The following is a 12,611-nucleotide window of genomic DNA, read 5'->3' on the forward strand; positions in this document are numbered from 1 at the left end:
GCAGGCAAAGCCCCACATGTGTCCCCCAAAACCCTGGTGATGCTGGAAGTTAACCTATATTGGATAACCTGGAACACAGATATCCCATAATGGAGACCTCAAACTTGGGCAGGGGATAATAGGACACCTCCATCCCTCACCCCCAACTTGAGGGAGGGGACAAAGAAGGGGACAAAAAGGGCTTCTGGATGTTTTTGCAATAAACCCCCCTTTTTATAGAGTGTTTTCAACCTCCGTTTGCTTATGTGACCCCAAATGCAGCATCAGTGTCCCTGTGCAGTGGGATGTTGAGGTCCCACACTGGGAAAGGGGTGTGTGGGTGGGGAGTCTGGGATGTGATGCCACCTCCCTAACCCTGGCACCACGTTCCTCCTGGGAGCTGCTGGCACCTTGGGGGCACCCGGCCCCCATCAGCAGCTGCCACCCATGATGGGACAGCAGCCACCAAGGGATTAGGAATGGGCCGGGCTCCAACAGGGACGTCGCTCACCCACGACACCCCCTTGGGTATTTTTAGTGGGGTGGCTGGGTACAGTGACACAGCTGGGGGAGCATGTCCCCAGCCCTCCCCGCCACGCTGAACCAGTCATCTAAGTTTACTTGCAGGCGGTCAAGTGACATAACCAGGTTGGTGGCCATGGGATGGCGGTGGGATGGCGTCACCTTTTGCTTTTAGAGTGGGCAGCTTGTGTGCCCCTTTAACCCTTCGAGCGGGGCTGGGTAACCGTGTGGGTGCTGCCTTAGTTTCCCCAGTTGGTTGATAACAGGGTGATAGGGTGATGGTGCGCAGCACCCAGTCTGGGGTGCTGCTGGATTAGGAAGCCCTCATAGTAGCATCACCCCATGGCAAAGGTGGTGTCCACCATGATGCACCCCATGAGCTGATGGTACCATCTTGGCAATGCTCCACCAGCATCTGCAGCACGAACCCAGGTGTCACTGCACAGAGAAGGGTCAGAAATCATTTTGGGAGGGGGAAGAAAAACCACCAGCAATGAGGCTGGTGCCCATGGTGAGACCAGCTACGGGCACGGAGGAGGAGGAGGGCAGGGGATAGCTACCCTGATGACAGGCAGAAAAGCGAGCCAGCGGCTGACACCTCCTCGGCACCTGCCCCCCTGGCAAGGCACCAACAGTTGTGCCAGCAGCACCCGCCGTGGCAGGTGTTTCCAGGAAATGTTTACAGTGCCCTCCAGAAACACTGCCCTGTGCCACCCCTCCAGCAAAGGCACGTCCTTGCTGGGGCTCTGGGACAGCCCGGCCATGCACCCACTACCACAGCATCCCCAGCTTCATGGGGAGGACAGATAAACCCCCATTGGGGCCCATCACCCAGGCATTGCGGCTGCTGGTGGCAGTGGGGGAACCCACCAGGGCTCAGCAACACCTCTCCCGGGGCTGCGTTTATCCCTGCTTGGAAATTAATCACCCCCAAGCAATGCTTTAATGACAACCAGCAATAAATTACAATCCTCCCCAGGAAGGGAGCAGCGGCACCGGTGGGCGGCGGAGCCGTGGCTCTCGGCAAGCTACTCATTGCCTCACTCAATTAGTGCAGTGCAAGCCTTAATCCCAGTTAGATTGCTCATTAGGGAGCCACAGCCATGGGAAACACCAAAGCTCCCGGCCACTGTCACCCTGCACTGGCCATCCCTGGGGACTTGCATCATCATCATCTCCTCCAGGGTGATTTTTAGTGAATTTAGGTGGTGGGTTTTTTGGGTTTTTTTTAGGAAACCACCACATGAAGAAACATCCTTTCTAGGTAAAAGGGGGGAAAGTTATAATAATTACAAATGTCAAAAAATATGGGGATCAGAGAAGCCCCTCCACCGGCATTAGCCAGCTCCTTGAGGGGGTGTTCATGTGGTATCACTGAAAAAAAGAGCAAAGCCACACTCTGACCAGGCATCCTAGGGAAGAAACTCTTTATTTACATATCAAAACACATGGGTTAATAAAAGACATTTAACATCAACGGAGACAATGAAGTTTTTATTAAAAAACTGCTCACTGTACACACGCTGGGGTATGAGTGCAGCCCCGGAGTGGGGGACCTGCTGGTCCTTGCAATGGCTGGGAGGATGCTGGGGACGTGGCCTCCCCAAACTGGTCTCCAAGTGGTACTAACCCCCACGCCAGCTCTTGGTTCAGAAGTGGGCAGCATCTCTAAACAGGAGCCCAGGGAGGTTACAGGCATTAATGACGTCTCACCTTTGGTGGCATGCCGTGCCCACAGTCATGTGAGCCAGGTGATAAATCCACCTCCACAAGCCGGGGAGAGCATCTCAGTCTGTAGATGTGGGGTGATAACACCCAAGGGGGTCACCTAGGGAAGGGAAACCCCTGTGGGGTCCCACACCACCCAGTTGCAGGGGGAAAAACCGCAGCCATCAGCCCCTTGCCAGAGCCGTGGTGCCCCTGAGCCCACTGCCGAGCTCTACCACCCACCCCACTGCTGAGCACACTTGGGTGCTGGGTCCCCTGGGAGCCCCAGGGCTCACCCACGTCCCTGCTGATGCCTTTTCCCTGCAGCTGCGACTCAGGGCAGTGGATGAGCAAAGCCTGCCACTCCCCATGGCTAACCCTGACTCTCTGCACCTCTTGGGAAAGGGAAGTCCTGCAGCCGTCCCCAGGACCTCATCCGTGTGGGGGAACAGCATCCACCACTCCGAAATCCCTGTGGGAATTGTACCCACGGATGCAAAAACCCAATGTGCTGGCAGCTGCATGGCTGGGAGTACTCGGCACAAAGCTCCCCCTGTGTTTTGCTCCTGCTTAGATTTGGGAGTTTCCAAAAAAAACCCGTAAGAGCTGGTTTGGGTCTCCCAGGGGGGACCAAACCCCCTCTGGGATGGGAAGAGGTGGGTGTCAGGGTGCAACTGGCCACGGGAGACATTGACATGCTGCAGGAGCATTTGATGGGAGCTCAGCACTGCTCCGAACACACGTTTCCACTAGGGATGCTCTCGGCACATAGCTCCACTCCAAGAAATCTCCCAAAAGCAAAGGGATAGAGCGGGATGGATGCAGGTGGTCTCTTGGCACGAAGAGATCAGGGCTGAGCTGAGTTGGGGCTCTACACCCTGTTACACACCACCACAGTGACTTGCAACCACTGGCCACACTTGTCCCCAGTATAGTGGCTGACCTGGATGCAGGCATGTCACGTGATGGCATTAAGCTCCTCAGGTCCCTGTATCACCTTGTGTCTGGGACTGCAGCAGAGCCACAATCTGTGAGTGGACCGATGGGGATGGGAGCCTCTTCCTAGCTCTGCAAGCATGCAGGGAGCCTGACGGCAGGGCTTGCCTTCAATACACTGGCTGAAAAGATAAATCTATTGTCAAATTAATGTATTTCAAACAAAGCTGCTCCCCTGCAGCAACAGGTGGTGCTTCCCCATGCTGCCATCCGTCTCCTTGCCAAAATGATGTCCCAGAAAAGCAAGATGAGAAGGGGGTGCTGCATCTGGCCACGGCATCCTGAGGTAGGTGCCAGGTCATGCCCGGCTCTGCAGTTCCTGAGCTGGTCAGCTGCCGCTTGATCGGGTCTTGCTTACAGCCGGGGCTTGATCTGCAGCTGTTTGCCTGGAGGGAGGAAAGGCAAAGGTGATGGTGGGAGGGGGGTACCATGTGTCTGGACACCCCTGGGCTTCTCCTTGCTTGACTGTGGTTGGTTAACACACTGGAGATGGGCAAAGGCAGCAGGGATGTAGGTGGTCCCCTGCCCCAGCTGCACCTGACCCCACTAGCACCCACCAGCCTCACCTCTGCCGCCCTCTTCCAGACGTGCGTTTTCAGAGTCCCGCAAGGATGACGGTGGCAAAGTCCTCTTCTTTTTCTCATTGCCTGGGAGAAGAAAGGAAGAGGAGAAAGTCATTGAGGTTGACTCAGGTCACCTTGGAAATCCTTTGGGTCACAGGAGCATCCTGAGCTCCTCTGCTGCTCCTGCAGTCCTGGTGCTTCATGCCTTAACAGTGGGAAAAGGGAGTAAAAGCTGCCCCAGAGGGCACAGTGCCGCCAACAAGAAGGGTTAATTAGTGAGCAAATGTAGAAAAATAAATGAGTGCACCTAACTGCATTCTGTGCCTCCCATCCTGAAGCCCACAGCCATGGTTGTGGCTCCCCCACCACCCTGCCAGCCTGCTGGTGGGAACACGTGTGTCCCCAATCTGGTGCTCAGCCTGGCCTTGCTGCCCTGCAGCCCTTTCCCCTGCCTTTTGGTGCAGAGTTGTTCCCTTTGGGGTGGGGACATGTCTCCCTGCAAGTCCAGAGCCTATGTCTCCCTTGGCCATTGCTGGGATGGAGGTGGATGCTGGGATTCCCCAAATCCCTGAGCACCCTCAGCCCCCTGGAAGTAGTACAGGACAGAGGCACTTGCAGGTCCCTTCCTGGCGCAGAGCAGCAAGTCTGCTGCAAAACCCCCAAGTTATGGGTGAAAAAGAAATTTAAAAGTAGTCAACCTCCAAACAGCAGCACAAGGTGAGCATCATGACCTGCTTTGGGGCTGGGCTGGAGCAGGAAAGAGCAGAGCACTGGCAAGCAAGAGGTTAACTCATACTTGGTGCTCTGGCCACTCCAGGTTTGGGGATCAAACTTTTCAGCCACCCCCAGCGTCCCCCCAGGATGTGCTGGGTGATTACTTCTCCTTGCTGGAGCACTGTGTCTCCCCCAAAACGGGTCCCAGATGCTCATACAGAGTCAAAACTCCATGAAGTGCCTCTGGGAGGTGGCATCTTCACACGACAAATCCAGGCACAGCCCATGGACTGGGGTGGATGGCATGAAGCCCCCCTCCATTTCAACCACAACACTGGAGTTTCTCCTATTTTCCCTTGCTGAAGTATGTGGAGAGGTGCTCATGGGGTCTTACCTACCAGACTGGGCAGGAGAGCAGTGGCCACTTGGGCAAGAAGACACTGAGATGAATGTGGATGGGAAAAGGAGAAGGTTTCCCAGAAAAAAGGACCCACAGCTTGCTGAGTGATGAGGTTTAGTGGGAAAAGTCCCCTCTCACTTGGGATTACAGCAGGTGGAGAAGGTCACGGAGAAGATGGAGGGAATACAGCCCAAACCCTCTCCAGATGAATAAGCACCACACAACTTAACCGTATTTCTGTAAAACCCCAGCTTTAGCACCCCGCATCGCACCTCCCAAACAATGATGCCCAACACAGATGTGGTACAATGGGCACCTTCAAGCAGCCTTGAAAGCCTGAAGGAGGTTTGGGGGCAGGGGAAGCAGGAGGGGTGAGGAGCCCAAACAGCATCCAACAACAGGGAGCCACCAAGAGTTTTTTGTTGCTTTTAAACTTGGGTAAACAAACTTGCTCAGAGCCTAAGCCGTAGTGGCAGTGATACATAGCTTTTGAGCTAATTTATGTAAAATAAAGAGGGCTCATTTAGCACCTTTCCACCCTTAATATAACACCCATACATCAGAGGGCTGCACAGCAGCCATGATGGACTCAGCTATTAGTCACTGGCAAACGCAGCCAAATTCAGCTTTGGGGAACGGCACCACCAAGCAGATGCCCATCACACCCTGCTCAGCCTCTGACCACCCTTCTAATTTTCCAGCTGACCCCAAGTATTTCTTTTGCATTGAGCCAGATGGTTTTTCCAGCCTGGGATTTCCAAATCCCACCCTGGTTGCTGTAGTTAGGGTCCAGCAGAGCTGCTATCCATCAACCACAAGGGGTCAAAATTAGCATCTCCTTCCTCCTGCCCCACCAGCAACCGCCGCCCCAGTCCAATGGGAACGATGGGAACAGCTCAGTTTCCCCTGGATGAGCTGGAGAAAACTTCATTAGCTAATATACATGCAGTGGCACAAAACCCACGCTTTGCGATTTAACGCAAATATGATTACAGAAGTAGAAATAGATTTCTTTCTTTTTGGAGAGAAGAAAAAAAATTAAGGATGATTTTTAAATCAACCGTAATTAGCTTCCTGACTTCAGTACAGGGTTGCACGGAGCCGAGATGATTTCACAGCATCCATGTCTGATTTCCAACATATTCCTCAAAAAACTGAGGAGGGCAATAATGAATTAAAACCACAAGAGGTTGTAAAAGGACTAAACCAGTCCAGTTTCTCACCTTGGAGGGAGGGAGATGCTGCTCCTGGAAAGCATGGAGCAGTGGATGCTTCACCCCACAGAGCAAGTGGGGATGGGCAAACACTGCATCCCACATCACCATGAAAACCAGAGGCAGGGGGGACCTGGACAAAACGGGGGTGTCACTTAACCCACCCCAGCAAAAGAAAATATATTTTCTGCTTTTGTGCATGGGAGATCCTGCAAATGGCGTGATCAATCTTGGGTCGCATCTTGTGTACCTTCACTCTCTCCCCCCGCCGGCTTCTTCCCTGCATTTCAGCAGCCATGCAATCCATCTTCCAGGAACCAGGTATATAATTTCTAGTTAGCGAAAGCCGGGCTAAGAAGCCCCTTTTTCATTACGATGATTGAACTGCTTCCAAAGAGAAGAACCAGGGCTGGATCACAAGCTCTCCATCGAAAGCCGGGCAGCTTTTGCTGAGCTTGTCAGCCTCGCTGGAGAATTAGGACTTCCAGCGCTCTTCCTCCTGATGAAAATCAACATTTATTTTGCCTAAACCTAAGAAGGTGTCAGGCAGATGGAAAAACTTGCCACTCTTCACGAGGAGAAGGGAGGGAAAAGAAGGAAATCTAATAGAAATATATTATCAAGTCCGAGGAGTGGACAGTGCAGTAAATCACGCTTCAGGTGGCACCATTATATTTTTCAATAAAACCTGGCCTTCCCCCAGACGCTGCCGAGCCGAGCAGTTCCAGCTGCAGCTGACAGGAAAGTTAAAACAAAATTTGTTTCATCCCAATGCTGATACAGGTTTTTTTAAAGGGATTGAAAAGTAGGGAAACCCCTCAGATGAGGGATGAAAGGAGGAGGGTCTCATCCTTGTCCCCAGATTCTCTCCCTGCCCACCATTCCTGATCGATGAGGGTTTAAATAAATTTGTTCCCCTCCGAGCTGTGAGGGTGGGAGGCAGCTGGAGACTGCCCCACATCATTGGTGGAAGATTCCCAAGCCCCAAAGCAAGGGGATGCACGGGAAGATGGCTTGCTTGCAGCTTTCCAAACTCCACCAGCCAGCTATAAAAAGCTTTGCTGGAGGGAAAGCCAGTTATGTTGATGCTTTTCCTTCCTGACCAACCTCCAACCTGATGGATGTCTGGTCTCCATCACTCTCCTGAGTGTTTTTCGTCCTCTCCTGCATCCAGCCAGGCTCCAGGAAGGGGCTTCGTGTGGGACATGATACCCGCAACCACCTGCTCCTCCCCGAGAGCTGACTGTGTGCAATAGCCCCGAACAAAAAATATATTCCCATTTCTAAAAGGAGAGCGGGCTAACAAGGTGGCTACAATTAACAACCAGCCAGCTAATGCTCTGGTTATTAACACAGCAAAGGGGGGTGCAAAAGTTTCCACCTGACGGCTCGGAGCACCGAGATGCATCCCAGCATCTCCCTGCCGGATGCTCCAAGTTTAACACTGTGAGGAGAAATCTCCCTATCCCCCCAAACCACTTTTTTCCCCCATTCCCAAAGGAAAAATATCACTTTAACCCCTTCTTGACCACTTTGGGGAAGCCCAGAGGCTGAATCTGCCTTGGAAATGGCTTTTCCTTTCTCAGCAAAAGCACTCACTGAGTCAGCTCCCAGAGAAACGTACGTTGGGAGATGCCTTTAAAAAATAAATTGAAATTATTATTGATATTTTTAAATAAAGCCCAAGAACCAAAGGCAGGATGGAAAGGTCAATGGCAAGGGTTAAGCCCCAGAATTTTCCACAAATTATTTTTCATATAGAAAAAGCAGCTGGGGGGCTGGATCTCCTTGGCTCGATCCTGCATTAATCCATCTGGTGAGACAACCTGCACCAAAACCTCACCCTGCTGCTGTTCCGCCCAGACCTTCTGCCCCTCATGTGGGGGAAGCATCAAGGCTGGGATGTCATGAGAAGCTTTGTCCAGAAGGAAAAATGCTCAGATATTTTCTTGCTTCCTAACTAGGATGTTCGAAGCGAAGACAGGCTGGGGGTGATGTCCCACTGCTGCCTAGTAGTGCCTGTCTCCTGCCATGCTTGCAGAGCAGGGTATCTGTGCCAGGATGTTCTTTCCATGTCTCTTCTCCTTAATTCCTTCTTTTAAGTGGAAAAAAGCAATCGGAACACTAGCCATGAGCTGCAGTGGTGGGAGTGGGGCTTCGTCGGGCATGGCAGAGATGTTTTGTGCTCTGGTGGTGCATGTTGACATGGCCTTGATGATGCGTGGTGAACACCATGTTTGTCTTTTACTGGTGAGCTGAAGTTTACCCTGAAGAAGACGGGATTTCACCACCTGGGAGGGCTCTTCCAGCTTCAGTTTTTTGGTCATTAAATAACCTGGGGGGGAACAACATGGCTGCCAAGTGGCCGCAGGCTGAACAAGAGGGGCCTTCAGAAATCCTGAGCCAAGTCTAAAAGCCCTGGTCTACAGACCCTCTGCCACAGGTGGACAAGACCCTAAAAAATGGGTAACAAATTAATATGGAAGAAGTAGATTTCAGTCCTGGCAAAGGAGTGAGACTTGGCAGGTCTGAAAGTCACCTGCAAATCAATCAGGGAAGAGGACTGCAAACGTGCAGGCGGCTCAGTCCAGGCAGAAAGTAAATCAGAGAACAGTATTGCCAACAGCCTTTTGTGGGCTAAGAAATGATGATTCTGATTCAGAGCGAGAGCCCAATTAGAAAAAGTCACTGCACTCACCAGGTTTACTGGAAGTGTCAACTACACTGGTTCCTTTGCAGTAAGGAAGTTAAATGGCAGTAAAGTTTCTGACTTTTGGACCTTCCCAGAGCCACCAAGACATGCGGCGATCCAATTCCAGCCTTCAACAACAGCCATGTTATCTGCACTACCCCACAGCCTGATGGTACCCCAAACCTGGTGGTGTTCTGCAGCAGGATCAGGGCTTTAGTAAGGGATGAAAATGAAAGGATGGAGAAACAGAGGCAAGGGCTGCCAGATACAAGGCATCTAACGCAAGGTCCACCAAGGAGTTCTGGTGAGGTCCATCAGCCTGAGTATCAGTCTACCTGTTTCTCTGGGCTGGGAAGGAAGCATTCATGACCAAGAAGATGTCTGAAACCAGTATCCACGGTGTATGAAAGCAACCTAAACCCACCCCGCTGCAGAGACACTCACCAAACAGCCCCCAAATCTGTAGGGACCTGCTGACTCAGGAGGAGAAGATGCAATTGCTAATGACCCAAGTAGATCCAGCCCATTAACAGGAAACCAATTAGACTGCTAGGCACTGTCCTGTCCAAGGGGTGGATGCAGCCTGCTACCTGCAGCTCAACAGATTTTTGCATTAGAAAAAGCAATTCTATTAAAGGTTTGTTAATTCAGTTACGAAAGAGTTTTGATGCTCTCTTATTAAACTCTCCCTACATGCCTGATGGAGCGTGGCGTTGGCTGAGAAGCTGGTGAAGGAAGCATTCACCTGCAGCAGGATAACACAGCAAAGGAGGAGATCAGGATGAGCACAGGAACATCCCATCACCACCTGCCAGGTGCATGGATCACCCTCTCCATTACAAGAAAGATCTGCCAAATGCCAGGAGAAGAGATGGGAAGGTACCACCAAGGTCCACACTGTCCTGGAGCCCTCCAGGTTGTTAAGCTATGAGGCAGGGATTGGTTCATGGGTACCATCAGGAAGGAAGACAGAGATTTCCTGCTGCCTGATGTGGAGCCTGTTAATTTATCCTGTGAGACTAGAGTGCCTCAGAGAAAGACAGCAATGGTAACACTGATGTAAGGACAACAAGGTACATCAAGCACACTCCTAATTCCCTTTTCTTTCCCTGCAGACTTCAGGGCTTGGTGTCCTTCTGCCCTTCCTCTCCTTAACTTTTCCTTGTCCCATTGGTATCATCTCCTGAGGATCTGGGAGGTCTTGTAACTCTCATGAGCTCTTACCATGACCATCAAAGTGTCTCCACCAACTCCTGCCATCTCCTACCTGGATGATGAGCTGGACCTTATTGTTGAGGTTGGACAGGTTCAGGAGGCTGGACTTGATGACCTCCCCAGGTCCCTTCCATCCTATGATCCTAAGGCCTGGACTTGGATCTGAAAATGGCCCAGAGCTGAAGGGAAAGACCCCCAAAACACAAAGGAGATGGTTTATCTGCTCCTCTCATACCTAAACTCATCCCTGGCTCTCCCTCAACCCTCCCAGCTGTTTCCATCCTGCAGCGCCTCAAGCCACCCACAAACTGCCAATAAAGCTTCAGAGCTGCTGCTAATTAGAAGAATATAGCAAATGGGGAAACTGAGGCACACACCACTATCCTGCCAAAACCCCTGTTTCTGCATAAAGATTTCAGTTGCTGCCCTTGCCTGCAAAGGCTAAAACTACTGTGACCAAAGATCTCAGATGATCTGTAACCATCTCCCATCAATCTGATCTGCCCCAGGAACCTATGAGGGGACCAGGAGCAGCTCTGCAGAGTTCCCTGGCTCTCCACAAGTGAAAAGCCACATGAAAAGCAGTCCTCAGCCCATCAACCCCCTCACTCTTCCCAACCTGGCAGGTGACCAAGCCAGCCACACATCACAGCAATCCTGAGATGTCACAAGCCACTTAACCATCCACTGTCCCATAGCCCTTATTAGATGGTCCACTGATCTGGCTCCACAGCTTGCTGGGTTTCTTGCTGCTGTGAGCACCCAGGATGCATGGAGCAAGCAAAGGTACGGCGGAGTCAAGAGTTATTGCCAGCCTTTGGGTGAGGCACCAAGACCTTCAAGCAGGTTCCTCAAAAGCTGGGAGGCCCAGGAAAGAGCTTCTCCAGCACCTTAGCCAGACTCTGAGGAAGAGAGGTCCATTCCAGTGACCAGCTCTCCAAGAGAGGTCTGACAACAGTGAGCCATAACACCCCCACCAGCAGTGCAGGAGACGCACCAGGACCCTGCTCAGAAAGGTGGTGCTGTCAATGACAAGTCAATGGAGGGAACCTGGAGGAGGAATACACAGAGGAGGAGCAGAAAGGCTGGGAAGACTGTGTGGGACAGAACAGCTGCCCTCAGCCAAGTCGTGGGAGATCCAGAGGCCATGGAGGTGACCCCCCCTGAAGAAGAGGTCATGGATGTGGTCCCACCCAAAGAAGAAGCCAGGGAGGTGGACCGGCTGCAGGTGCAGCATTTAGCCCCTGACTTCATCATGGCCAAGGCCTTTTCCAAAAAGAGGCAACGAGCCCCACCAGGAAGGCCAAAACCTCAGCTCCCCACCAGCCAGGACTCAAGATCCTCAAAGAAGTCCAAGGTGGCTCAGATGCCTCCTGAAGGTAACCTGGATGGAAGAGAAGAGAGAACCAGGGGGTTCCTGTCTGGAGATGAGAAAACTAATGGGGAATTGCTGTCTTTAACTACTTGTCTTCAGTTACCTAAAGGTGGTTGAAGATGGAGCCAGACTCTCCATGGAGGTGCATAACAGATAACAGATCAGTAAGAGAAAACTATATAAAAAAATTTTCCCCTGGATAAACAAAAGGCTTCAGATTTACCATGAAAAAGTCTGAGTTCAGCACTGAGGTCTGCATTAAATGCTTCATTAGCAGCGCTTTTCAGGATTGGGCTAATTTGGTAGTGCTATGAAAACATCCAACACTTGTGAGACCACACCTGGAGCTCTGTGGGCTCCCCAGTACAGAAGGACATGGACATACTGGAGCGAGTTCAGTGAATGCCATCAAGACGACTGAGGTTGGAGCACAGGATGTACAAGGAGATGTTTGTGACCACACAGACAAACCAGTTCCCTGTATTTGATCCACAGAAATATTTCCTCCACGATCCTACCAAGAGAAGCGAACTGCGCTAAGTCCTGCCAGCATCAAAGCTGACAGTGAATGCCAGCTCTTGTTATCCCAGGACAATGTCCTAGCCCTTCATCCCCAACCACACAGATGCTCTCTGGAAAGCTCCAGGGCATCTTCTGCTGCTGGCTCACACTGACCAAAAGGGTTGGCTGCCGCACCTGGCTGCTGAAATAAGTTTTAGATCAAAGAGCTGGTGTCAGAAGTAGGGTTAAAGGAGATACTACAGGTGATGGGAGACCCCATGGGACCCTCAGTGCAGCCAAGGGGGTCTGGCCACATCCAACTGGATGGCTCACAGCACCAGCTTTCTCTTACATTCCAGGAGCTGGGCATGGTTGGATCAGGATCTGGCACCAAGGGGTTGCCCACCCCCACAGTCACATGCCCTGTTGGGGGTGGCTCTCAAGCACTGGTCCAGCCCGGCAGAGAAGGGGGGAGATTTGCATTTGCAAAGTTATTCCTCCAGAAGTGAAAGCTGTAAACAAACCCAGAAGCGCTGCACCTCCGTGAATTCCTCCAAAGCCAAAGCGTTTGAGCGTGCTCAGCGGAGCCGTTAAAAAAGACTGTAGCGAGCATCTTCCATTAACGTTACGACCGTGAAATATGACAATAAAATGATAGCCGTATGGTCGCAAATTTGCAGCCCGCCGAGTTGCTAGGGGTTTATCGTCACTCAAACGTGCAGAGAGCTGTAAA

General features: G+C 51.8%; 1 protein-coding gene across 1 annotated transcript in view; it reads right to left on the minus strand.

The window, feature by feature from the left end:
• Positions 1-1,911: 1,911 nt before the first annotated feature.
• ZC3H3 (zinc finger CCCH-type containing 3) overlaps positions 1,912-12,611 on the minus strand; it is a 186,707-nt gene continuing 176,007 nt past the window's right edge. Inside the window, exons 12-13 of the mRNA XM_055703962.1 lie at positions 3,771-3,851; positions 1,912-3,590 (exon numbers count right to left, since the gene is read on the minus strand). Coding sequence (XP_055559937.1) covers positions 3,559-3,590; positions 3,771-3,851 — 113 coding nt within the window. The 3' untranslated portion in view covers positions 1,912-3,558. The remainder of the gene's footprint in view (positions 3,591-3,770; positions 3,852-12,611) is intronic.

Source organism: Falco cherrug, chromosome 3 (genome assembly GCF_023634085.1).
Source record: "Falco cherrug isolate bFalChe1 chromosome 3, bFalChe1.pri, whole genome shotgun sequence".
NCBI lineage: Eukaryota > Metazoa > Chordata > Aves > Falconiformes > Falconidae > Falco > Falco cherrug.